The 27047-nt window shown below is 47.4% G+C and overlaps 1 protein-coding gene and 1 pseudogene across 1 annotated transcript in view; one reads left to right on the forward strand and one right to left on the reverse strand.

Moving 5' to 3' along the window:
* Positions 1-27047, reverse strand: part of POLQ (DNA polymerase theta) — a 75353-nt gene that overhangs the window by 42601 nt on the left and 5705 nt on the right. The window contains exons 3-13 of the mRNA XM_060236304.1: positions 26094-26224; positions 22758-22914; positions 20137-20245; positions 18991-19204; positions 16183-16324; positions 15941-16087; positions 12332-12544; positions 9545-9687; positions 7034-7235; positions 5349-5488; positions 3556-3749 (exon numbers count right to left, since the gene is read on the reverse strand). Of these exons, the coding sequence (XP_060092287.1) occupies positions 3556-3749; positions 5349-5488; positions 7034-7235; positions 9545-9687; positions 12332-12544; positions 15941-16087; positions 16183-16324; positions 18991-19204; positions 20137-20245; positions 22758-22914; positions 26094-26224 (1792 nt within the window). The remainder of the gene's footprint in view (positions 1-3555; positions 3750-5348; positions 5489-7033; positions 7236-9544; positions 9688-12331; positions 12545-15940; positions 16088-16182; positions 16325-18990; positions 19205-20136; positions 20246-22757; positions 22915-26093; positions 26225-27047) is intronic.
* Positions 18410-18888, forward strand: LOC132569832 (large ribosomal subunit protein eL22-like; annotated as a pseudogene).

Below are 27047 nucleotides of genomic sequence, written 5' to 3' on the forward strand. Positions count from 1 at the left end.
CCAACACTCTGTGTCACACAGTGGCCAAATATATATATACACACACACACACATATACACACTGTGGCTAAGAGCCACTGATGGACCTCTGCTCCATATTTTTATCTAACCCTCTCTTGAAGGCGGCTATGCTTGTGGCCGCCACCACCTCCTGTGGTAGTGAATTCCACATGTTAATCACCCTTTGGGTGAAGAAGGACTTCCTTTTATCCGTTTTAACCTGTCTGCTCAGCAATTTCATCGAATGCCCACGAGTTCTTGTATTGTGAGAAAGGGAGAAAAGGACTTCTTTCTCTACTTTCTCCATTTCGTGCATTATCTCGAAAACCTCTATCATGTCACCCCGCAGTCGATGTTTCTCCAAGCTAAAGAGTCCAAAGCGTTTCAACCTTTCTTCATAGGGAAAGTGTTCCAGCCCTTTAATCATTCTAGTTGCCCTTTTCTGGACTTTCTCCAATGCTATAATATCCTTTTTGAGGTGCGGCGACCAGAACTGCACACAGTACTCCAAATGAGACCGCACCATCGATTTATACAGGGGCATTATGATACTGGCTGATTTGTTTTCAATTCCCTTCCTAATAATTCCCAGCATGGTGTTGGCCTTTTTTATTGCAAACGCACACTGTCTCGACATTTTGACTTGCATGCCATGTTCGCATTTTGCAAAAAAGGGAACTATACAGCTTGTAAAGAAATATTTTGCTGAAGGTAAAGGCTGTTTTCAAGATAGCCAGAGAGTGCCTGCCACCTGCAGGCCCCTAGATTAATCACGGCTTCTGCAGGAGTGCCAGGGAGGTAAGAGAGAGGCAGGAAAAAGGAGGAGCCGGCAAAACAAGAGGGCCTTCCAGAAAGAAGCGATCTGGGGGGAATGGGTGGGAGCATTCAGGAGTCACTCCCAGCCAGATCAGCAGAGGTGGGGGAGGTAGCACAGCACAACTGGGTGTGTTGACATGGTGATGGAAGGCACTGGCAGGGATGCTGGCAACAGACAGCACCTCAGGGAACTGGTGAGGCCGTTAACGTTGCTAAGGGCGAGGCCGAGAGCTCCAGGCAGCTCACAGCTGAAATGACGGAAGGGAAGCTGAAGGCAGCTTCGTGAGCTGGGCCTGCGAGGCCCTTCAGCCCATTTAGGGCATTTAATGTATATGTACAAAAATAAAACATACACAGAGGTGGCCAAACTGTGGCTCGGGAGCCACATGTGGCTCTTTCACCCACATTGTGTGGCTCTCGGAGCCCCCACCGCCCTGTCAGCCAGCGTGGAGAAGGCTTTTCTCTCTTTAAATCACTTCTCCAAGCCAAGCCAGCTTGTGGCTTGGAGAATGCATTTAAAGTTGCTTTCTTTCCACCTCTCTCTCTCCCCTCCCTCCCCCATCCATTTCCTTCCTTTCTCCCGGCTCTCAAACACCTGACATTTGTTCTACGTGGCTCTTATGTTAAGCAAGTTTGGCCACTCCGATCTAGAAGATTCACAGTGATAAAACAGCAATACGTTATTTGGAAACTATAACTCCACAGCATGCATGCATGCATATATATATATACATATACACATATACAGTACATGATTTACATCCCTTTCCTATCAAAAGATATCTTAAAACCCTTGTTTTTGCCCTGGAGGGGGTCTTTACTTCACAGTGCTCCCTGGTGTTAAGCCACAATGTATTTTCAGCTTCGACCAGAAAGCGTCAATTCAAATATTAATTCGGGGGGAAGGGGGAGTTATTTGCCAATGTAACTGTTTTTAACACTTTAATAAGTCATTTCAGACCTCAGTACCTTTTTGTTATTGGCCGGGCTGTTATTGGGGCTCCCTAGATGGGAGCACATACAGCCGGGGCTGCGGGAACTGCACTAGCTGCCAATTGTGTACCGGATTCGGTACAAGGTGCTGGTTATTACTTTTAAAGCCCTATATGGCCGAGGACCTGCCTACCTTAGGGACCGTCTCTCCCCATATATTCCACAGAGGGTACTGCGATCTGGTTCTCAAAATTTATTGACAATCCCCGGGCCGAAGGAGGCCAAACTGAAAGTTACTAGAGACAGGGCCTTCTCGATCTCAGCCCCACACTGGTGGAACCAACTGCCAGAAGAGGTGCGGGCCTTGCGGAGCCTTGCTCAGTTCTGCAGGGCCTGCAAGACTGCTCTTAAGCTGGCCTTCACTTAATGATCCTACAGCATACTGGTGAACGAATACAGTCGCCACGGAAAAACTGCACGATGCATAACACCGAGTTTTTTATATTAATTTAATCCTAGAATGTTTTTAACTATAATGATAATTTTATAAATGCTTAAGTTATAATATGTATGTTTTAATTGTTGAAACGCCTGTGTTGTGAGCCGCCCTGAGTCTGCTTCGCAGGGAGGGCGGCATACAAATTAACTATTATTATTATTATTTGTGTGTATTTGCTACAAATGTACTATAAAGCCATTGTTCTTAAGATACATCAAATGTAAAGAAAAATGGAATTACAGGAAAGTAAAACAAACAAAACTCCCAGCACTTGGGATGGAACTGGGAGCTAACTGACCCTCGCATTGGACTACCACCGTGGGTTATCCAAATGTAGTAGGAGGAGAAGGCCTTCACAGACCACTTTGCTCTCCCTTAAGGAGCCTCACAGTGGCTTCTGATCACCTCTCCCTTCCTCTCCTCGCAACAGGCACCTGGCGAGGCAGGTGAGGCTGAGAGAATTCTGAGAGAGAACTGTGACTAGCCTAAGGGCACCCAGCAGGCTTCAAGTGGAGGAGGAGTGGGAGATCAAACCTGGTTCTGCAGATTCAAGGCCTCCACTCTTCACTGCTACGCCGCACGGGCTCTGGGTGCCAGAGGCTCAGGGGACTGCTGACTGGATCAGAGCCTTTGCCGGAGGCTGAACTGTTGAGGGAGAGGAGTCACGGCTCACCATTAGGACCTTCCCCGTTTCTAAACTTCACGCTAAGCTGAGCACAGCAGGCACTGAGGGGCGTGGCTTTAACGACAGCCCTCCTGCTTCAGAATCCTGGGGGCGGGGGGGGAGGGAATAATGGCCCAAAGGCAGGGATTTCAGAGCTCTGCCAATTCGTAGAGGCTGGAAGCTGTCGCAAGATGTAAAAAAGGTACTCCCTAGTTACCCACAGATGGAAAGTGCTTGCCTGCCTTCTATTGGCTGGAGAAGGAAATCTTTGTAGAGTGACGTCAAGCCAGATACTGGAGACTGCAGCTTCGCATTAGATTGCCGGAATATCGATCACAGAATCCGGCATTTTTTGCATTTTCGCCTCTTAAGAAAAGCGCACAGTCAGTGTGAGGAACAGGATGCCTGGCTTCCGGCAGCAAACACTTGCAAGCACAACCCTTCAAAGCACCTCCTGCGCATGCGAGCTGGGCAAGGCAGCTTCAAACACACAGTTGAAGGAGGCACAATCCCTCTTCGTCTGCGTTCTGTTCGGGCGGCTTAAAGCGGCGAGTTATTTGACGTGAGTCGCTTGCAACGTGTAGAACCCACTCTGCTCGCACCACTCGGCAGCCCCATGACCGACCCTTCGAAGATCCCTCACCTTTTGTGGACGGCCATTTGCCGATGCTGCTTCTCTGTCCTGGCGATGATTTTGCCTTTCACCGAGCGAGCCAGAAAGCTTTCCTCGATCCCCACCAGCTCCGCCACTCTTTTCATCGAGGGACGCAACTTCTCCCACAGGCAAAAAAACTGGTACCAGTCAATTTTGGCCCAGTCTTCGTACACTGGAGTGACCTTACAAAATAAAGATGAAAGATAATAATAGCATAGACCAGGGGTGGCCAACGGTAGCTCTCCGGATGCTTTTTGCCTACAACTCCCATCAGCCCCAGCCAGCATGGCCATGCCGGTGAAGGGGGACCCCTGAATAATTAATTTAAATCCTTAAATTTGCTCAGCATCAGCATCCATCTGGAAAAGCTCCCAGGGGATGATTTTGGACAATGTAACAATGCTTTCACAGCTGTCTCCTTCTTGGGCTCCTACTCAGCAGAGCACACGGCTGCTTATCGCTTTTTCTTGTCTCTTCTTGATAAGTCTGAGCTGGCAGTTCAGCACATTGCTTCTGTTTTGCTTCACTACCTATTGACTCCATCCCATTTCCATTCCTTTTCTCTAAGGGGTGCAGGATGGTTCACTTGGTGCCTTATCCCAGCAATGCAGATGAGTAATCACAACTTACTATCTAAAGGCTCAACGGAGACTAGAATGCGAATGTCCCATATTCAAAGACATCGCCCAGTAGAAATTTCAAGTCCTCACATTCCTCTTCCCACCTTCTTTTGCCCATTTATTACATGCCCAGTGATTTCCAGATATTTCATTACTCAGTTGGCAGTACAATCCTTCGCAGTTACTCTAGCCCAAGCCCATTAAAACCAGTAGGTTTAGATGGAATAACTCTGTGCAGGATTGCACTGCTAATCTCTAATCCTCTCCTCTACCTCCCTTTCTCACCACATAAGGAAAATCAGTATTTTTTATATGCCTAGCTTTTCTGTACATTTCTCAAAAACAGGAAAAGGATTAACACTGCATGTGGTAACACATTGTGGAAGCTTTTCGGCTTCCAGACAGCAGGTGTAAAAGACAAAAGAACGTAAGAGAAGCCATGTTGGATCAGGCCAATGGCCCATCCAGTCCAACACTCTGTGTCACACAGTGGCCAAAAAAACCAGGTGCCATCAGAAGGTCCACCACTGGGGCCAGGACACTAGAAGCCCTCCCACTGTGCCCCCCAAGCACCAAGAATAGAGCATCACTGCCCCAGACAGAGAGTTCCAACAATACACTGTGGCTAATAGCCACTGATGGACCTCTGCTCCATATGCTTTTCATAAGAACATAAGAGAAGCCATGTTGTATCAGGCCAATGGCACATCCAGTCCAACACTCTGTGTCACATAAGAACATAAGAGAAGCCCTGTTGGATCAGGCCAATGGCCCATCCAGTCCAACACTCTGTGTCACATAAGAACATAAGAGAAGCCATGTTGGATCAGGCCAATGGCCCATCCAGTCCAACACTCTGTGTCACATAAGAACATAAGAGAGGCCATGTTGGATCAGGCCAATGGCCCATCCAGTCCAACACTCTGTATCACACAGTGACCAAAATACACACACAGACACACTGTGGCTAATAGCCACTGATGGACCTCTGCTCCATATTTTTATCCAATCCTCTCTTGAAGCTAGCTATGCTTGTAGCCGCCACCACAGTTATTCCAGTTGTATATTAAGAGCTACTGGTTCTCAGGAAGGATTTCCCCTCCTCGATGGGTCTCAGGTGTACAACTCAAGAAGCCACAAAGACCAGAATAAAGAGCTTACGAGGTAAAGGCTGTGCAGATCGCTCTCCAAGACGAAGCTCTTCATTGCTCTCTGGAGATCAGCAAAGATTTCCAGGGCTGCGATGGGGGAAAAGGAGGAAAACAGGGTGGCAGACCCAAGATGTGTAGGGCAATAGATTTCTGTAGGAAAAGACAGAATATTTTAACACCACCAAAGTTTTCATTTGAGAAGTGTGCTTGAAGGAGAAACTCCTGCGATCTTGTCACACCAGGAACTTGAGAGCGTCCTTGAAATCCCTTCCTCGAATGGAGACTAATTTCCAAACTCAGACAACTACAACACGACACCTTTTAACACTGATCGTATCAGTCCCAGAAGCAGACTGCAGGCTCGTTTTGGATAGCGTGCCAAATCAAATTGGATGTGAACTTGCATGGGCATTGGGAAGCATACCCAGAAGAAAAATGGTAGAAAAAGCCCAGCAGGAACTCATTTAGCATATTAGGCCACACCCCCTGACATCACCATTGTTTCACACAGGGCATTTGGGGTAGGAAAAGCTCAGAAGGGGCTCATTTGCATATTAGGCCACACCCCCGGATGCCAAGGCAGCCGGAACAGCGTTCCTGCACAAAAAAAAGCCCTGAACATAACTTGTAGTCCCACAGAAGAAGCTGCTTTTCTTGTTAAGGAACTTAAATTAAATATCATGTTTTCCTTTTTAAACAATTTATGTACCCTGCAGTACGGCAAAGACAGGCAGGGGGGATGGCCATAGCTCTTTTTCTAACGAAAGAAAAATTTCAGAAGATAGTGCTGGAAGACTGCTGCTTCGTCCCGTGCAAATGGTCTCCTATGCTTTTTAACACAAAATGTATGGGAGAAGTTGGGCAACAATTTAGACTCTGGTGTCATTGATATGCAGGTAACACCTGGGATTTCCTTCCATCCCCCTAGAAGCCAGGTGAGTTGCTGGAGCCAAGGATGGACATGATGAGGGAGAAAGAAACTTAATCTGATAAGAGTTTTCAGATTTATTTACTGCCTTTCTCTGCAATGGAGAACTAAAGTGGCTTACTTCGCTCCGTCTTATCCTCAAAAACACCCTGTGAGCAGTGTTCCCTCGAAGCTGAGGCAGTGTGAGCCAGCTCACCGTTTTTTAGCCTCCAAATCACACACTTTCGTCGAAGCTCAGGAAAAATGGCCCCTAGCTCACAACTTTAATGCCAGTAGCTCACAACGTAGAATTTAGACCCCGCAGCTTAGAGGGAACATTGCCTGTGAGGTAGATTGGCCCAAGGACACCCAGCAAGATTCCATGGCAGAGTGGGGATTTGAACCTGGGTCTCCCAGGTCTGAGTCTCTCTAAGCACTGGGTCAGATGGTTGAAGGGGCTTGCTGATCTGTCCTGGACAGGGTCATGCCTTCCTTAAAGCACCAGATCTGGAAGGCTGGAGTCTCCGGACTCCTCACTATCCTAGTCTTGGTCTCCAGACCCCTCACCATCCTGTACAGCTGACACCTCAGACAGCAAAGCTGGCCCAGTTTTAACACCAAAGAACTTTATTACAGCGTGTGGCCTACAAGCTCTGCAGGAAGACTACCTGTCAAAGAGCTGCACTCAAGCATCCAGCAGAGAGAGCTGGATGAGCTCATGTTTGTGGCTTCAAATGGAAATATTTACAGAGAAAAACTACGCAATCCAAATCGGCTTTCGCTTTTACCTTTGCCCATGTCAGAGGTTAAAACCTGGATGAATTCATTCTCCAGCAGCCATTTCACACAAGCATCAATAGCCCCATGACAATTTCTCTCCCGATCTCTCCCATCGTCCTGCTGGTCGCCTTTCAGACTAGCACCAAGGAGGGTACAGGAAGCATACGTCTGAATATCTTGGGGGGAACTAGCCACGCCACTGACTAGGATCTGTTGGAACAAGAACTGAATCAGGGTGTTTGTTAAACGATGCACAGGAAAGCAGTTAGACCTGCATCCTATTCTTCCCTTCTAGATTACACAACACCACTGGTAGGAAATGGGGTTTTTTTAATACATAAGAACTATGTCATAAAACCAACCCGGACAAAAGAGCAGAGTCAAGACAAAATTTGATTTCAATATCAATATGATACAACATAAGAACATAAGAGAAGCCATGTCGGATCAGGCCAATGGCCCATCCAGTCCAACACTCTGTGTCACACAGTGGCCAAAAACCTCAAGTGCCATCAGGAGGTCCACCAGTGGGGCTAGAAGCCCTTCCACTGTGCCCCCCTCCCCAAGCACCAAGAATACAGAGCATCACTGCCCCAGACAATATGCTCTGTATTCTTGGTGCTTCAATATGCTGTGGCTAATAGCCACTGATGGACCTCTGCTCCATACGCTTATCCATTCCTCTCTTGAAGCTGACTATGCTTGTAGCCGCCACCCCCCTCCTTTGGCAGTGAATTCCATGTGCTAAATCACCTTTTGGGTGAAGAAGTACTTCCTTTTATCCGTTCTAACCCTACTGCTCAGCAATTTCATTGAATGCCCACGAGTTCTTGTATTGTGAGAAAGGGAGAAAAGGACTTCTTTCTCTACTTTCTCCGTCCCATGCATAATCTTGTAAACCTCCATCATGTCACCCCGCAGTCGACGTTTCTCCAAGCTAAAGAGCCCCAAGTGTTTTAACCTTTCTTCATAGGGAAAGTGTTCCAACCCTTTAATCATTCTAGTTGCCCTTTTCTGCACTTTTCCCAATGCATCGTGGTGCATCCAGGGGGCTGAGAAACACACATCCGGGCGGGTTATGGCCCAGAGAATGGACAAAATCAGAAGAAGGTGGAGCACTTTACACCAAACAAAGGGAGATGTATGGGGGTGGGGGGAGAGAAGAGAAAGGCATAAATATGAACATATGAAGCTGCCTTACACTGAATCAGACCTTCGGTCCATCAAAGTCAGTACTGTCTACTCAGACTGGCAGCGGCTCTCCAGGGTCTCAAGCTGAGGTTTTTCACGCCTATTTTGCCTGAACCCTTTTTCGTTGGAGATGCCGGGGATTGAACCTGGGACCTTCTGCTTTCCAAGCAGATGCTCTACCACTGAGCCACCGTCCCTCCCCTAAATAATACACAATAGCCAAGATGAGGAAGGGAGCACACAGTACCAACACTATCCAAAGACACATCAGAGTCGCATGCAGTGATCAGGGTTTGAACCTAATACATTTATTACCTTCCCCCGAAATAATTAAAGGGGGAGGAAAGAATGTCCCTCCACTTCCACAAACATGAAAAAATAACCTTACTAGAGCCAGAAAATGTTGGAGGGGCAGGGGAATGAGAGAAGTATGCGACTCATTAAGTGAGGGAATACCTATGCAGCTTTCCAATACAGGAATCAGTGATAGAAGTATTTAGCTACTGGGAACCTATAGTGCATGTGTGTATACACACACACACACTCTACAGAGGGTGCAGGCTGGCAGGGGAGAATATAAATATAAAATAAAAAAGATGACTCAGCAGCAATAAAAAGATCGTCTAAAATAAGTTTTTCCATAACTCCACAATCCAAGAGTCTCCAAAATAGAGTAATTAAATTGTGCACGAGGTCTCAAAGACAAGAACTTCAAATCAATATAAAATGGTACATTCGTTTCAAAAGCTTTCCGAAATCCAAGGGAAAAACTGACTGCGCTTCTACGGATAGGGAATTTCATAGTCTGTGGACAGTTTTGCATCCAGCAAAGCATGTCCTTTCATACAGGACCCCGTGGACTGATTTCAGATCCCCAGGTAACTTCAATTTGAGTACAGATGGCCTTTCAGGGATTTGGGGCTTGAGTCGTTTAGGGTTCAGAAACCAACTGGAAACAGCGCAGTTGGTAAAAGCACTGGACTTAACGCATTCTGCTGAACCAGTCGGATTACCTCAGATGAAATCGGATCGCTCCAATGCTAATTTCCCTTCTTAAGATCTGTTCTCTGTCTCTTTTTTTTTTTTTAAATAAAGGCAAAATGAAGGCTGCCCCCACAGTTCATGCTTCACTTTCACCTTTAACAACCTGGTCAAAGAAGCTAATATAAAGAGAAAGCTTCAGGTGGGTAGCTGGGTTGGTCTGAAGCAGCAGGACAACGTACGAGCCCATCGACACCTTTAAGACCATTAACACCGACGAGCTTTGTTGGTCTTAAAAGGTGCCGCTGGATTCAAATGCTGTTCTATAAAGAGAAGAAGTTACATACCTCAAGGATTGCTCGTATCATGCTAGACGTCACCTCTTCTCCCTCCTGCCTGAGCAGACAGCTACGGACTGGCTTGAGGCAGCCCTGGAGCAGCGCGACCCCTTTCGCCTTCTCCGAAGGCTTGCACATCAGAATGCTCTCACCTGTTATCAAAGCACACGGTTCTCAACCTAGAGAGGAAATACTCTGCCCGGATTTAATAAGCGGCAAGTGCAAAAGGCCATTACTTTATGAGCTCCGTTGCTCTGTTACCCAATCAAATCAGCGTCAGAAGTCATCAAAAGGACCTGTCTGGCTAAGAGGGTACTTCAGGCAAGAGCACTACGCAGTAGACGGGTTAGCCGCGCTGAAAGCGGTTTTGCTTTCCACGCCTCTGCGTCCACCAACTGTAGCGGGCTGATGTTCTCCAAGCTGAACAGCACAATACGCTGTTTTCGTAGGCAGGATTGGTGTAGGGGGCAAAACGCATGTAGATCTGCCACTCGGTGGAGGCTCTTTTTGGTCTAGAATACGGCATTTCCCACCATAACTGGATCTTTAAATGATCATGCTCTGCAGATAATCAGAACTAGGACGTTGGGTGACTGATAAATAGTGAAAACATTCACAGTCGCTCTTTGGGAAAAGAGCCGCCTGCTTTTATCTTTCTCATGGAGCTGTCTGATAAAAACAGCAAGCACGAGAGTCACTCAGTCGCTGCAAGAGACAAAGTCACCCGTCTAGTTCAGGAGCGAACCCCCTTTGCTCGGCAAGCCTCTCCAAAGATTTCCTGCTTCCCCAGTTTGTGCCCCTTGGTCTAGCTTTGCCTATCAGACACGTGCTCTTTTTGAATAGGAACGCAGCGAACACACAAGTCGGTCCAGGGCTCAGGAATCAGACTGCCGCTGAGGCTGCTGCATCAGCTGAGGGAAGCAGAGGCCTGTTGCGGAGCTGGAGGCTGGCTTCTGGGAGACAGGAGACTCTGTACTTACTTCTTGTAAGTGGCCTAATTCTGTTAGTGTTCCAAGAAGTTAACGCTTTATATATTTGGCCAGTAAACATAAACAGCCCATGATTTTTCTGACCGGATGTATGTGAAGTCCAGTGGAAATAAACAACTGCCGGGTTTTGAGCTAAAACAAGTTCTAAAGGAATTTTTCACTGGAACAACAACGGAGAGTGCAATTTTAGAAGATGATGATGATATTGGATTTATATCCTGCCCTCCACTCTGAATCTCAGAGCAGCTCACAATCTCCTTTATCTTCCTCCCCCACAACAGACACCCTGTGAGGTGGGTGGGGCTGAGAGGACTCCCACAGCAGCTGCCCTTTCAAGGACAGAGTCTCAGAACAGCTCACAATCTCCTTTATCTTCCTCCCCCACAACAGACACCCTGTGAGGTGGGTGGGGCTGAGAGGACTCTCACAGCAGCTGCCCTTTGAAGCACAACCTCTGCCAGAGCTATGGCTGACCCAAAGCCATTCCAGCAGGTACAAGTGGAGGAGTAGGGAATCAAACCTAGTTCTCCCAGATAACAGTCTGCACACTTAACCACTACACCAAACTGGCTTAGCATTTACAACTCTTGATATCCTTTCAGCTTTTTGCCACTATTCAAAAGCATCTACTAAAATTACATGGTTGTTATATTGTGTACCATTGTATAGATAATCTGAACTGCAAAGGTAAAGGTAAAGGTAATCTCCTGTGCAAGCACCAGTCGTTTCCGACTCTGGGGTGACATCGCATCATGACGTTTTCACGGCAGACTTTTTATGGGGTGGTTTGCCTTCCCCTGTCATCTACACTTTCCCGACAGCAAGCTGAGTACTCATTTTACCGACCTTGGAAGGATGGAAGGCTGAGTCAACCTGGAGCCGGCTACCTGAACCCAGCTTCCATCGGGATCGAACTCAGGTCGTGAGCAAAGCTTGGACTGTAGTACTGCAGCTTTACCACTCTTTGCCACGGGGCTCTTAATCTGAACTGCACATTACGTCAAATTTTATCGCCGGAACCTTTTTAGTTTTAGGGATCGGAATTACTTGAGGGCAGACTTCTTCATGTGAGCAGTGTTATGGCATATCTACTACTGTTTTGCCCAGGGCTTTTTTTTTTGTAGCAGGAGCTCCTTTGCATATTAGGCCACACACCCCTGATGCAGCCAATCCTCCTAGAGCTTCCAGTAGGCCCTGTACGAAGAGCCCTCAAAGCTCTTGGAGGATTGGCTATATCATGGGTGTGTGGCCCAGGGATGGAGTTCTAGCAGGAGTTCCTTTGCATATTAGGCCACGCCCCCCTGATGTAGCCAATCCTCCTGGAGCTTCCAGTAGGCCCTGTACGAAGAGCCCTCAAAGCTCTTGGAGGATTGGCTACATCAGGGGTGTGTGGCCCAGGGATGGAATTCTAGCAGGAGTTCCTTTGCATATTAGGCCACACACCCCTGATGCAGCCAATCCTCCTGGAGCTTCCAGTAGGCCTTGTACTAAGAGCCCTGAAAGCTCTTGGAGGATTGGCTACATCGGGGGGGGGGGGGGGGGGTTAGCCTAATATGCAAAACAGTTCCTGCTACAAAAAAAAGCCCTGCTTTTGCCCATTTTTTTTTACTCTTCAGGACCATTGTTCATGTTGCGGTCTATGCCTATATGTATATACTAACTTCCTAGGTCACTTCATGCATTGGATAAAATGCGACACAGTCCCTGACCCTTTATGCCACAATTAGCTTGCTGGTCTTCAAAGAGTTGCAGGATTTCTGGTATTTAAAACTCATACTACACTGTTCAGGCCTCTAACTGCACTCACCTGCCGTGTCTACGCCTTTCCTTCCAGCCCTTCCGGACATCTGCTTGTATGTTAGGATATCCAGCGGCCTGCCACCAAACACAGGAGTTCGGATAATTACCCGGCGGGCAGGCAGGTTCACTCCAGAAGAAAGCGTCGAGGTCGCCGCTAAGACTCGCAGCGCTCCGCGACGAAACGCTGCCTCGATGATGTCTCGTTCATCGAAAGTGAGGCCTGAGATGTAATGAGAATTAAAGCACGGCCTTTCAATGCTGGCAATGCCCATCGGGGGCAGAACGGGAAGGAGGCTAGGAAGATCGCACCAGATTTGGGTCTGAGCTGCGGGTTCCCGTTCTGGATCAGCCAGGGATTTCCTCGATAATTAAGACGAATTTATGCAATGAGAATTACAGCATTTGTGCCTGACCCATAACCTTCTTGCCGGGAAATACAGAAAGCACACTAAAATGGCTGATAAGAACGTAAGAGAAGCCATGCTGGATCAGGCCGATGGCCCATCCAGTCCAACACTCTGAGTCACACAGTGGCCAAAAAATCCTCGCCATCAAGAGGTCCATCAGTGGGGCTAGAAGCTCTTCCACTGTGCCCCCCTCCCCAAGCACCAAGAATACACTGCCCCAGACAGAGAGTTCCAACAATATGCTGTGGCTAAGAGCCACTGATGGACCTCTGCTCCATATTTTTATCCACTCCCCTCTTGAAGCTGGCTATGCTTGTAGCTGCCACCACCTCCTGTGGCAGTGAATTCCATATGTTAATCACCCTTTGGGTGAAGAAGGACTTCCTTTTATCCTTTTTAACCTGACTGCTCAGCAATTTCATCGAATGCCCACGAGTTCTTGTATTGTGAGAAAGGGAGAAAAGGACTTATTTCTCTGCTTTCTCCATCCCATGCATAATCTTGTAAACCTCTATCATGTCACCTCGCAGTCGACGTTTCTCCAAGCTAAAGAGCCCCAAGCGTTTTAACCTTTCTTCATAGGAAAAGTGTTCCAACCCTTTAATCATTATAGTTGCCCTTTTCTGGACTTTTTCCAATGCTATAAGATCCTTTTTGAGGTGCGGTGACCAGAATTGTACAAATGAACAATAATGCAATAGTTATCTTAAGAACTTAAGGACCACAGAATAAACTTGCCGGATCTAACCAGTGGTCCATCTAGTCCAGCATCCTGTCTCACACAGTGGCCAACCAGTTCCTCTGGAGGGCCAACAACAGGGTATAGAAACCCTATTTTAAAGGCTCCAAACAAGTCACTGCTCCAGTGAAAGCAATTATTTTTGTATACCATTTTGACCTCTGTTCCTGAAAGCCGATCTGTAGAAAAGAGCAGGAGCCCAGCAACACCTTCGAAACTGACACAATTTGTGGCAGGGCATGAGTTCTAGTGAGTTACTGCTCACTTCTTCAGATACAAGTTAATTGGGTCAATGTTCTTGCCACTGAACCGGGCTCCATCCACCAGAATGCCAGGCTAACTTGTGTGCACCACCTTCACTGAGAAGCACCGTATCTGAAGTGACATAAACATTCTCCATGTGTCGCGCCTGGTTCACAATAGCTGCTTGTCACTCATTAAAGCAGGGGTGGGGAACCTCTGTCCCGAGGGCCGTATGCAGCCCTCGAGGTCACTTGTTGTGGCCCTCGGGGATTGCTGGGCCAAACCGAGGCATGTGGCAGCCTCCCTGGGGCCTGGCTGGCCAGCAAGGATCGTGGGGCACAGCTGCGCCATGCAGCAGCCTCCCCAGGGCCAGGCAGGGATCACAGGGCCCAGATGTACTGTGTGGCAGTGTCCCTGGGGCTTGGCTGGCCGGCCAGACTTGCTGCAGGGCCCGGAAAAGTTACTGTCACAGTTCAGTTTGCACTTGATTATCCCAGAGGGTGTGGCCTAATATGCTAATATTAGGGGATGTGGTCTAATATGATACTGAGTTCCTGCTGGGCTTTTTCTACAAAAAAGCCGTGAACCTATGCATTTGCCTAGGGTGGCGGGCCGTGTGTGTGTCTGTGTGTGCGTGCCAGATTAGGCTCTCCCCACATGACTTCAAAGAGAAAAACAATTATTTGCATCAATTTTGCTGGCCTGAATCGTTCTACATTGGCGGAGCGCTGTTTTTTAAGTTGATCATTTTGAATGGCCCCCGAATTATGTTATAAATATCCATATGGCCCTTGGCTGAAAAAAGGTTCCCCACCCCTGCATTAAAGGATGAAATGTGGCGGGGCAATTTTCCTCAAGAGCTGTAGTGTCATGGGTGATGGAGACGATCGTGCTGGGCTCCCGCCTGAGTTGACAGCACCAGAGCCTGCAGCCAGCCCCTCGGCTCCAGGAGCTGACAGTTTGCCGCCACCTGAGTCAGCATTCTCTGCACCTGGCCCGGCAGTGGTTGAAGAGGCAAAGCTGCGAGTGGAAAGCCTGCCAGACTGTGTCCTGAGTTCTGACAGGAGTTTCGCAGCATGCTAACTGGAACGTTGCCAGAGGCCCACAGCTCCCTGTTTGGGGCTGGGCTTCTCCTGGAAGAAGAAGAAGACTGCAGATTTATACCCTGCCCTTCTCTCTGAATCAGAGACTCAGAGCGGCTTACAGTCTCCTTTATCTTCTTCCCCCACAACAGACACCCGGTGAGGTGGGTGGAGCTGAGGGGGCTCTCACAACAGCTGCCCTCTCAAGGACAACCTCTGCCAGAGCTATGGCTGACCCAAGGCCATTCCAGCAGCTGCAAGTGAAGGAGTGGGGAATCAAACCCGGTTCTCCCAGATAAGAGCGCTCTGGCTGACCCAAAGCCATTCCAGCAGGTGGAAGTGGAAGAGTGAGGAATCAAACCCGGTTCTCCCAGATAAGAGAGCTCTGGCTGACCCAAGGCCATTCCAGCAGGTGGAAGTGGAGGAGTGGGGAATCAAACCCGGTTCTCCCAGATAAGAGAGCTATGGCTGACCCAAGGCCAAGCTAGCAGGTGCAAGTGGAGGAGTGGGGAATCAAACCCGGTTCTCCCAGATAAGAGAGCTCTGGCTGACCCAAGGCCATTCCAGCAGCTGCAAGTGGAGGAGTGGGGAATCAAACCCGGTTCTCCCAGATAAGAGAGCTATGGCTGACCCAAGGCCAAGCTAGCAGGTGCAAGTGGAGGAGTGGGGAATCAAACCCGGCTCTCCCAGATAAGAGAGCTACAGCTGACCCAAGGCCATTCCAGCAGGTGGAAGTGGAGGAGTGGTGAATCAAACCCGGTTCTCCCAGATAAGAGAGCTATGGCTGACCCAAGGCCAAGCTAGTAGGTGCAAGTGGAGGAGTGGGGAATCAAACCCGGTTCTCCCAGATAAGAGTCCGCACACTTAACCACTACACCAAACTGGCAACAAGTTGCATCCGTGATGACCTTGCATCCACCCCAGCTCTCACACACCTGATTGGATTCCTCGGCTTTCTGGATCCTGATGACCTTGCTCTCCGACCCCCGATTTGACTACCTGACCTGGCTTTGGTTCAGACTCCCCTGGCTCGAGTCAACTGGACTTAGACTTTACTCCCGATCACACCCAGCCCATGACACACAGCAGGCTGCAGAAATGGTTGGGCGCAAACAGAACACCACTGTTTGCTGATCAAAACATACCTGCATGGTGAAAAGCAACTCCCCACTTTATAGTCCGCTGAAGTACGGAGTCCAGACCAGATGGAGAATGCTTCAGCTGGCTCATCAACTGCTCTACTCCTTGAGCATCCAGGGCAACTGGAGACAGACTGGACGTTTTCTGAAGGCCTTTAAATGGGGAGGGGGAAAAAAATCTGTCATTGGTATGGAGCTTTTTCCAAAGCACTCTTCCCCTCCCCACCCCTCCCCTTCCTCCGACTGACATTCCTGCTGGATGTTGCAGAACTCCCTGGCGATGATGTCGGCCAACTTCTCACACCAGTTCTTCGATGGGCAGAAGACGAGGACGGAGTGGCCATCCTGAACCGTCTCGTAACACAGGCTCACCACATGGTCCTCATCTCCCTAAAGTGAAGCAGGCAATTTCCTTATTAGCAAGTGTGTTTTGAGGGACAAGCTCTCCCACTCTTGGAAGGCTGAGCCTGGCCCTCCGGGAAGCTTCATGACAACTAGGGAGAGCACCAGGAGGAGGAGGAGGAGAAGGAGAAGAAGAATTGCAGATTTATACCCCGCCCTTCTCTCTGAATCAGAGACTCAGAGTGGCTTACAATCTCCTTTATCTTCTCCTCCCACAACAGACACCCTGTGAGGTAGGTGGGGCTGAGAGAGCTCTGACAGAAGCTGCCCTTTCAAGGACAACTCCTATGAGAGCTATGGCTGACCCAAAGCCATTCCGGTAGGTGCAAGTGGAGGAGTGGGGAATCAAACCCGTTTCTTCCAGAGAAGAGTCTGCACACTTAACCACTACACCAAACTGGCTCTCGCAGGACGGAGGAAATACACCCACGATAAAGAGATGGCAACAAGCGCTGTTCAGCCGAAGAACTGGGAAAGAAAGGGAATGGGGGGGGGGGATTGGCCTGGAACTTGAGAGCTCTTGGCTTCTTGAGCATGTGCTTGCAGGTTCTCTCTGCTCATGACCTGAGTTCGATCCCGGTGGAAGTTGGGCTCAGGTAGCCAGCTCAAGGTCGACTCAGCCTTCCATCCTTCCGAGGTCAGTAAAATGAGTACCCAACTTGCTGGGGGGAAAGTGTAGATGACTGGAGAAGGCAATGGCAAATCACCCCGTAAGAAGTCTGCCGTGAAAATGTCATGATGTGACGTCACCCTAGAGTTGGAAACGACTGGTGCTTGCACAGGGGACTACCTTTGCCTTTACCTTTTCTTTTTTTTTTAATGCTAGACTATCAGTATCTTGCTTGAAACCAGGAACAGTTAACCAGGAACATGCAATACAAACTGCACCTTTCAAACCCATTATTCCAACCTTTCTAGACTCACGGAAGCAAACGTTGCAATCTGATTTGTGTTAAGCCCGCAATTTCCAAAAATCAGAAGAAATTATGATTTTAGAAACTCAGATCCCGCAAAAGGACTGGATTCAAAATGGGGAGGGGAGGAAAAACCGCTCATCTGCCGACCCTGCAGCGCGACTCCTGAGACAAACAAAACATCGCAGGAGCCACGAATACAGGCTTTGGGGCATGTATTCTAGAACCATCCTCATTTTTAGCAAAAATGGAGTGTGATATTAATCTAACTTGTCTCCATCCATCACGATTTTCATTAATCATTTGTTGCTAGGTCACGGGTGTATCCTAAATACAGTATTTCGGCTTCAGTTAATTTCACTGGTAATGGGGATGGGTTGGAAATCTTCCCGTTTTCCTACAGAGCAATGGGGAGAAAGAATGAGAGACTCCTGAAATATGTATTTGAATTGGCAGAAGCTTATGTATTTAAAAAGCAAACCCACCCCCGCAATTGAATTATTTCAATTTGTTTGAAATGCTCCCTCTTTAAAGGACGTTCTCTTCCCTTTTCTCCACATTCTTCACTACCCATTTTTCCCGCATTACCACGGAAGAATATGGATTGGGAAGGTTACAGCGAGACAACTAGTTCTTGTTTTATATTGCATGTGTTTCCAAAACACAAAAGCAATTAAGAATTTGCCAGTAAATGTTTATCTATTACTCTGGGTCCCAATTGGGGACACAAAACAGCTGACGTTGTTCTCTTTTTCTCCATTTTCTTTAAGCCTGTGAAGCAGGTTAAACTGAAAGTGTATGACTGGCCCAAGGCCACCCAACAGGTTTCCGTGGCGGAGTGAAGATTCGAACCCAGGTCTCCTGGACCCTAGTCTGATGCTCTAGTTCCCGCACCATGGGAGCTCATCTAAAACGTGAAATGGCCTTTGAACATGAACATATGAAGCTGCCTTATACTGAATCAGACCCTCGGTCCATCAACGTCGGTATTGTCTACTCAGACTGGCAGCGGCTCTCCAGGGTCTCAAGCTGAGGTTTTTCACACCTATTTGCCTGGACCCTTTTTTGGAGATGCCAGGGATTGAACCTGGGACCTTCTTCTTCCCAAGCAGATGCTCTACCACTGAGCTACCGTCCCTCCCCTCCCCTTTCTCCCCCTCTCGTTGCTGCCACCGTGGTGCCTGCGAAGAAGCTTGCCGCAAAGGGTGGCAAAAAGAAGCAGGTCTCGAAATTTCCTCTGGACCTGTACCCACCCAGTAGAAGATGAGATCATGGATGCAACCAACTTTGAGCAGTTCCTCTGGGAGCGGATCAAAGTGAATGGGAAAGCTGGCAACCTAGGTGGGGGTGTGGTGACGATCGACAGAAGCAAAAGCAAGATCACTGTCACCTCTGAGATCCCTTTTTCCAAGAGGTACCTGAAATACCTCACTAAGAAATACCCGAAGAACAACTTGTGTGACTGGCTGCGGGCGGTCGCCAACAGCAAGGAAAGCTACCAGCTGCGTCACTTCCAGATTAACCGGGATGAAGAGGATGACGAAGATTAAATGCACAGGGATCTGGAGATACTTTTGTACATTTGGCTTTCCTTAAATAAAATGTGATCCAATAGTAAAAAGAAAATAAAAAAATAAAGCATGACATGTCTTGTTGAAATACTTAAAGAGTTTAATCTTAAATTCCTACAGTAAAGCAGTCATCTCCTAAAATGGATGACAATGGATTACACTGAATTACCTTCACATGTGGGAGAGGCTGGACTTCTCTCACTGCTTTCATGGACGAGTCATAAACTTTGCCGCCGATCTTTAATTGCTCCACGAGCGGCACGGGACGGAAATCCGTGTGGTACAGATCAGCATTCAGCCAGGAGGCCAGGAGATCCAGATTAGGAAGGGTGGCACTCATGCCTACAATCTGTATCTTGTCTGAAAGAAGGCTGTTTTTCTGTCTATAAGGAAAACACATGCAAGATGAGAGTTGTGATCAACACCAACTAAGATATCCCCTGGCATAATTAAATGGCAGCACTTGTTGCCGTGCTATACGATAGCGGGTGTTCGTTTAAGTGACTTTGAAGGAAGAATCAGACAAATTCAGAGAAGCCAGGCCTACTAATGGCTATTGATTCTGGAGACACTGTGGGGAAGGTGACTGCCTCGTGCTGAAAGGTATATCTAGCATCACTGCTGGAATCAGGATACTGGACTAGATGGACCCTTTCCCTGGTCCAACTAAAGCCCTCTTAGGCAACCGTCAGAGTCGTTTCTTATCATGTAGGCACAAACGCTGCTTTCTGCTGTATAGCCAAGTAATACTCCAGCATCCACATCCAATTAGTCCTTTTTTAAAGAAACACACGGCTGAGGAACGTGAATCCTTTGCCTTTTCAGACAGTGGAAGGAGAAGCTGTAAGAGGAGGCTAAGATTGTAGGGCATGGCTGGGTCACAGACAGCAAATATTGCTGGAGAGCAGAGTTCGGGTGCTGGGCCTGTGATGTACATTTGGGTACCAGGCAAGCCCAGCAGTAGACACCAGCAACCAAATCAACAACTCAAGATGAAAGATAAACGCTCCTCTTTAAAGGGCACCCTGTACTGAATTGCTTTGTCAGGAGTTCGACCTCTTAAGAGTTTGTCACACACGTGTTCGTGTAGCTGAATTGCAGAACTGACCCTTCACGAAAATTACATGCAGTCAAGGGCCAATTTGCATGTAGAGGAAGGAATGCGGGGCTGACAGCAGGTTCTTCACACTAAAGAAAGCGGCAAAGGCAGAAAGAGCCATTCTCCTTCGCTCCTGAAGGTCCACCCTTGCAGTTTTCAAATTCAGTTGTGTTTGCTTCTCCAGAAAAGAGCAGAAAGACCTTCTCATCTACTCACTTGTTTTTCATTCGCTCCGTCAAATAACGAACTTTCGTCAGCAGGAGTTCCAGCAAATACCCTCTCTGAGAATCTCCCAACATGTGCAACTCATCCACAACCACGATGCCTAGTGAAAAAATAATTTTAAAATACAATTATCATGCTTATCAATGTTCCATACATCATCATCATCATGCCTTCCTTTCAGGCCTCATTTTGGGCAGGAGCTCACAGGAGCCTCTAAATTTTATAGTGCTCCTTCTTTCTTACACTCCACCCCACAAAATACTTGCTTCTGGGCTCCATTGTTCAACCACCCTGTGAGAGTTTTGCTGATCCCTAAGATTTGACAAAACTTTCTAATATTTTTCCCCACTTAAAAAAAGGGGAAACAACCAAAACCTATAGAGCAGACAGATGGAAATCTTCCTCATGCCACTGTGGCCACCCAGGAGAAAGTATGATGGGAGTAAGGTTTGTTAAAAAGTATGATGGGAGTAAGGTATGTTTAAAAAGTATGACGGGAGTACGGTTTGATGATGACAATTATAATTCAAGAAGCATTTTAAAGTAGATGCTGGGCTGGTATCATTTAGTACACCTTCTGGTGATGTCAGAGATGTGCAGCATATGGAGAGTTATAAAATGAGTTGTGCTAATGAGCTCTGGCACCTCCTTTTCTACAAAACGATCCCTGCTTCCTTGGGAAAACGCCTATTTCAACCGAGGCTGCTGACAGGCATTTTAAGAGCAGAATGGTTAGCATACTGGATGGAGGGGCCCGAAACTTGATGGCAAACCGCATGCTAAGGTTCCCCATTCATTTCCTTGCACCTCCAGCAAACCCCACCCCCCCCCCGCAAAAAAAACCAACCAGGAGCCAAGGGAGCCCTTCTGCCAGCAGCCTTGCAGAGACGGCACCGTGGAAGCTACTAGGCTGCTAGACAGACTCATGTAGAGGCCCCCCACATCATACCTGTGGCACCCACCAACACCATTCCTGGCACCTGCCAAGTGTGTTTAGAAAGTGACCAGGGCCAGACGGGGCTTCCGCCCAGCAGGGTTTCTGAACAACCGTGGGAGATCGGATTGGCTGTGCAGATTGTTAAAGAAATTACTTTGGCAGTGCTGGCCACCGCAGCACAAGTTCACTGTGTGACTGAAGGTGTGCAAGGAAAGACTTTACAACCAATACGCTCATTTTAAAAGGCATCCTGTTAAGCAGAGCTTTTGCTCGAAAGGCTGAAGAACTACTATACGGATTATGACCCTGCCAATTTACCAACAGCTTTAATCCAATCTTAGCTATATACGCCATTACTTAGCTATACACATCATGACTCTAATTTGCCTTTCTTGGCAACTAACCCCCCTCCACCTCTGAGAGCCAGTTTGGTGCAGTGGTTAAGTGTGCAGACTCTTATTTGGGAGAACCGGGTTTGATTCCCCCCTCCTCCACTTGCAGCTGCTGGAATGGCCTTGGGTCAGCCACAGCTATTGCAGGAGTTGTCCTTGAAAGGGCAGCTGCTGTGAGAGCTCTCTCAGCCCCACTCACCTCACAGGGTGTCTGTTGTTGGGGGAGAAGATATAGGAGATTGTAAGCCACTCTGAGTTTCTGATTCAGAGAGAAGGGCGGGGTATAAATCTTCAGTCTTCTTCTTCTCTGTATAATGGTTAGCGACGTCTGTTTCAATGTATGTGAAGAAGTGGGCATGCACACAAAAGCTTATACCCAGAATTCAACTTTGTTGGCCTTAAAGGTGCCACTGCATTCAAACTTTGCCCTGTTGCCTCAGACTGAATCTCCCTGCCCTTTTGTGATTGGTTCTGCCTCCTGCAACACACATTTTCTAGATGGCATAGGGTTAACCCCAGTTTTTCTGCTGTCTCTTTGTCCTTCTCAGCTCTTGAACCAAGTAGGAAAAGCATGCTGCTTCCTTAGATATTCTTGCATGGGTTTGCATCCAGCAGCCATTTTGTAACGGGTGACATTTATGAAAAGAAGCCTCTTAGCAGTAAGTCCCACTGCATTCAGCTGGGCTTCCTCCCATGCAATGCATCAAATCGCAAACGCTGGAAATCCACTTAAAGAAAAAAGCTAACATCTGACATAACCCTTCTGTGCTTTTCACTGAGCACTGGTGTAATACTGCTACTGTTCCTTAGAGGGATGTTCAGACAGATTTTCATTATGACTACAGAAAAAAGCTGCCTTCCAGTCTCGAACGGATGGATGACAATCCCAGAATTGCCCAGGTGGGAAAATATGTATTAGGCTGGGACTAGTGTACTCCAAAGAGCTACTCTATCTTTGTAAAGTTAACTGTTGCAATGGCCTGGGTTCCTGGGAACAATTAATACGAAAACAAGCCAGTGGAATATGATGCACGTTTGCTATAGAACAAATATCTATTGCAGGGGTGACCAATGGTAGCTCTCCAGACTTTTTTTTTGCCTACAACTCCCATCAGCCCCAGCCAGCATGGCCAATGGCTGGGGCTGATGGGAGTTGTAGGCAAAAAAAACAAAACCATCTGGAGAGCTACCGTTGGCCATCCCTGCTCTATTGTGTAGGAGAATCCAGGTGGATCACAATTCTTTCGCTCTTTCCCCTCGTTCCAACAGTTCTAATCTCTTACCCAGTAAGTCCATCATGTTCTCTTCTATAAGTCTGTTGATCAGACTGTTGGCTCTCTCAATAGTACAGACAGCGACATCCAAGGCAGAGAACCTGACAGCCGGGGAAATGTTGCCTACGTAGCCTTCCACTCGCACGCCAGCTTCTTGGAAGAGAGCCTACTCATCAGAGACATGATATATTATTGTTTCATAGGTTTAGCACGTGCTTTCACGCAGAACACGAGAAGAACACACTGAAACAGCTTCAGACGCATCAGCAGGCCAGCCTCTTTTCTGGGATGACTGTCAAGAATGCTATTTCTAAGTGTTAGTTTTATCCATACCTTTCTTCTCTTTCCCCCTCCTTCTCTCCCTTTCCCCCTGTGGATGCATAATAAATCCCTCTGACTCCAGGATGTTTAGTGTAACCTCGTATTAATGGTGTAAAGTGCCTCTCCCCCAGATTCACACAGTCGTGCCTTATCAGCTAGCAGAGAACGTGTGAGAAATGGAGATGTTAACATTCTTTAGTCATCAAAGAGATACTAGTGAGTCGCCGTTGAACCTTCAACTCAATTTGCATCTTTATGTTATTCTTTTGAAGTTATCTGTAACCCTGCCTTTTGACGTTGTCTATAAGATACTATTCAATACTATGTTCACTATTACTTCCAAGGAATCTGTCCTTGGAGCAAGTCATGGAGCTTTCAATAAAACAAGTCTTTGGTTAAAGAACAAACGCTTGATTATTGCGAAATATCGATGCTTGACAATGACCAAGAATTGCCTGCCCGGGCAGCCTACAGTGAAGCTTCGCTGAAGCTTGTTCATCACCTCCTTTAAGCCAGAAGTTGCCAGCATAGTCACGTGCAGACAGGCGGACTAGTAACTTTAGTATCCTTAGCTGCAAGGCTGAAATAAGGCTCAAATAACGGAACATCTTCTCAAAAGCCAGTTCACACATCGATTATCTGACTCCAGTTTTTCATGCATTTCTACACTCTGGGTTCTCCATTCTATGGATCTACTGCGCCATCGATGGCTTGTGAGTTTCCACATTCTAGCCTTTGAGCATCACTTGGAGCTATCAGCAGGGCCACTACCATGAAGACCGCTCAAGGCTGCCCCGGGCAGTGGAGATGTGGCAATTTAATTTAATTTTGAGATTTATACCCCACCCTATCCTGCTCAGGGCAGCTCACAACAATAAAACAACAATTAAAAACAATACCATAAAAACAGATAATACAAAACAGGAGCACCACAGTAAACAGTCTCACAAACACAGGCAGTCAACAGCATGCGGCTGATAGCTAGTAGCATAACATAACACCGTAACGGTGAAATGCTGGGGAAAGTGATGACTTTCAGAGGATGCCCGCTGGATGAATTAAAAGTCTGGCAGATAGAGCTCCATCTTACAGACCCTGCGAAACCTAGGTAAGTGCCGCAAGGCCTGGATTTCCAGAGGGAACTCATTCCACCAGGTAGGGGCCCAGACTGAAAAGGCCCTGGCGCTCATTGAAGGCAGCCAGGCGTCCTGAGTACCAGGGACTATGAGAAGATGCTGAGCAGCAGACCTCAGAGCCCCAGGGGGGGGTTCATATGGGGAGAGGCGGTCCCGAAGATATGCAGTCCCCTGGCCGTAAAGGGCCTTAAAGGTAAGGGCCAACACCAATCTCATTTGTAATCTGCAATATTGCTGGAGATTGTTAGGCTAAGAGTATCTGCCATGCTCCAAGCTTCACACCCAAGTGCCAAAACTTGCAGGCATCTTGGAAGAGGATCATTGCAGTATCCCAAGGGGTTAGAGAGCATAACCAGGCTCTTCTTCATCAACAGCGATGTTAACTCCCAGCCATTTCAAGAGGTGGCTTTTTAACATGTACATTAGACATGTCAACTTGTGAGCATCTAGGCCATAAACCGTAATTAGCTCTAATTTACATCATAATATATACGGCTTGAACACAACAGGCTCTTTCCCCTTCTGATAAGTTACATGATTGAAACTTGTGCCACCTTGCACGGAAATACCCATTGCTTACCTTATTCCGGGGTGGCCAACGGTAGCTCTCCAGATGTTTTTTGCCTACAACTCCCATCAGCCCCAGCCAGCATGGCCAATGGCTGGGGCTGATGGGAGCTGTAGGCAAAAACATCTGGAGAGCTACCGTTGGCCACCCCTGCCTTATTCTACCCTTTTCACCTTCTGACCTCTCTTGACATCCATTATGTGTGAATAACACAAAGAACCACACCTCGTTTATGAACATATGAAGCTGCCTTATACTGAATCAGACCTTTGGTCCATCAAAGTCAGTATTGTCTTCTCAGACTAGCAGCGGCTCTCCAGGGTCTCAAGCTGCGGCTTTTCACACCTATTTGCCTGGACCCTTTTTTGGAGATGCCATGGATTGAACCTGGGACCTTCTGCTTCCCAAGCAGATGCTCTACCACTGAGCCACCGTCCCTCCCCATGCTACCAGGCCTCTCTTTGCTCAACTACCTCCCGCCCCCTGCCTCTGTAATTCTCCACCTAAAACTTAGGAAAATTATTTTCTTTCTTACACATCGTACACTATATTTGGGAGCTCTGAAGCCCAAAAGCTGGAATAAATGCTGGTGGTCTTCAAGGTGTCGTTGGACTCCTGTTCTGATGTACTTTAGTGGACTAGACTAAATTCAAAGAAGCCCTCAGAGGCTCCCACCTCCACAGAGCTTAAATCATTGCCTTTAACTAGAGCTCTTTACACCTTCAATTAGGACTAGCAGATCACAGTACTCAAAAACCAATAGCGATTGAGTCCGCCACGTCACTGTGGGAAAAGGGGCCTTCACATGAGCTGGCTCAATAATGCCTTGTAAAACTTCAGGGGGGAACTAAATGCTGGAAAGACAGTTTCTGTAACCCGTCTAATGCTGAAAAGTTACTCCAGTTGAAAATCATTGATTTAAATGGGTTTAGATTGGAATATGTCTATTTAGGGTTGCACTGCTAGCGCTATGCACACTTTGTGTTGGATTCCGGTTGCACTATGCATCCATCATAGAGGGTTTCCAAAACACAAGGTGAGGATGCTATGGAGAAAAGGGGAAGGTGAGACCCCCTTCTTCTGCAACTGGCACAACTATATGATTTAATCCTTTCTAAAATGGTAGAAAAGGAAGCCCATTTATCCTTGTAACAGTGGGATGAGGTTAGGCTGGCTGATGATATTAGTCTAATATCAGTTAGGGCATGTACATTTACAACAACAAAACACTCTCAAAAACAGGCAGTTTTTCCTTCCCCAAAATACGTGATTTGATCTGACTTCAGAGCTACAACTCTGTTTATTCACTAATGCCCTTACCTGCAGGTAAAACTTCTTCTCTTTGGCCACAGAGATAAAGGGGAGGATGAAGAGTGCCTTTCGGCGAGTTTCCAGCACTCTCTTCAGGATGAGTAATTCAGCAACAAGAGTTTTCCCAGCGCTTGTAGGAGCTGAAAGCAATGGCAAGAAAAACTTTTTAATTCGGAGGAGAAAGATTCAGCAGCTGGAAGCAAACCTAGAACTTTTAATTTTTTCTAATTAAGAAAATATTTTTAAAGATTTTTAGAGATTCCGCATGATTGATTGATACAACCACATTCCAATATTCCATTATTTCTACAGAGTCAATTAACCTTCAAATATTTCCGGTAGTCCTGTCTGTTTCATTTAGGGTAACTCTCAAATACACAGTTGTCAGATTTCTAACATTTCAGAATTGCTATTCTGAACACAGAACTTGCAATGCAACATAACATAAGAGAAGCCATGTTGGATCAGGCCAATGGCCCATCCAGTCCAACACTCTGTGTCACAGAAGAACATAAGAGAAGCCATGTTGGATCAGGCCAATGGCCCATCCAGTCCAACACTCTGTGTCACATAAGAACATAAGAGAAGCCATGTTGGATCAGGCCAGTGGCCCATCCAGTCCAACACTCTGTGTCACATAAGAACATAAGAGAAGCCGTGTTGGATCAGGCCAATGGCCCATCCAGTCCAACACTCTGTATCACAGAAGAACATAAGAGAAGCCCTGTAGGATCAGGCCAATGGCCCATCCAGTCCAACACTCTGTGTCACATAAGAACATAAGAAGAACATAAGAAGCCATGTTGGATCAGGCCAATGGCCCACCCAGTCCAACACTCTGTGTCACATAAGAACATAAGAGAAGCCATGTTGGATCAGGCCAATAGCCCACCCAGTCCAACACTCTGTGTCACAGAAGAAGCCATGCTGGATCAGGCCAGTGGCCCATCCAGTCCAACACTC

This window comes from Heteronotia binoei, chromosome 4, assembly GCF_032191835.1.
Source record: "Heteronotia binoei isolate CCM8104 ecotype False Entrance Well chromosome 4, APGP_CSIRO_Hbin_v1, whole genome shotgun sequence".
Taxonomy (NCBI): domain Eukaryota; kingdom Metazoa; phylum Chordata; class Lepidosauria; order Squamata; family Gekkonidae; genus Heteronotia; species Heteronotia binoei.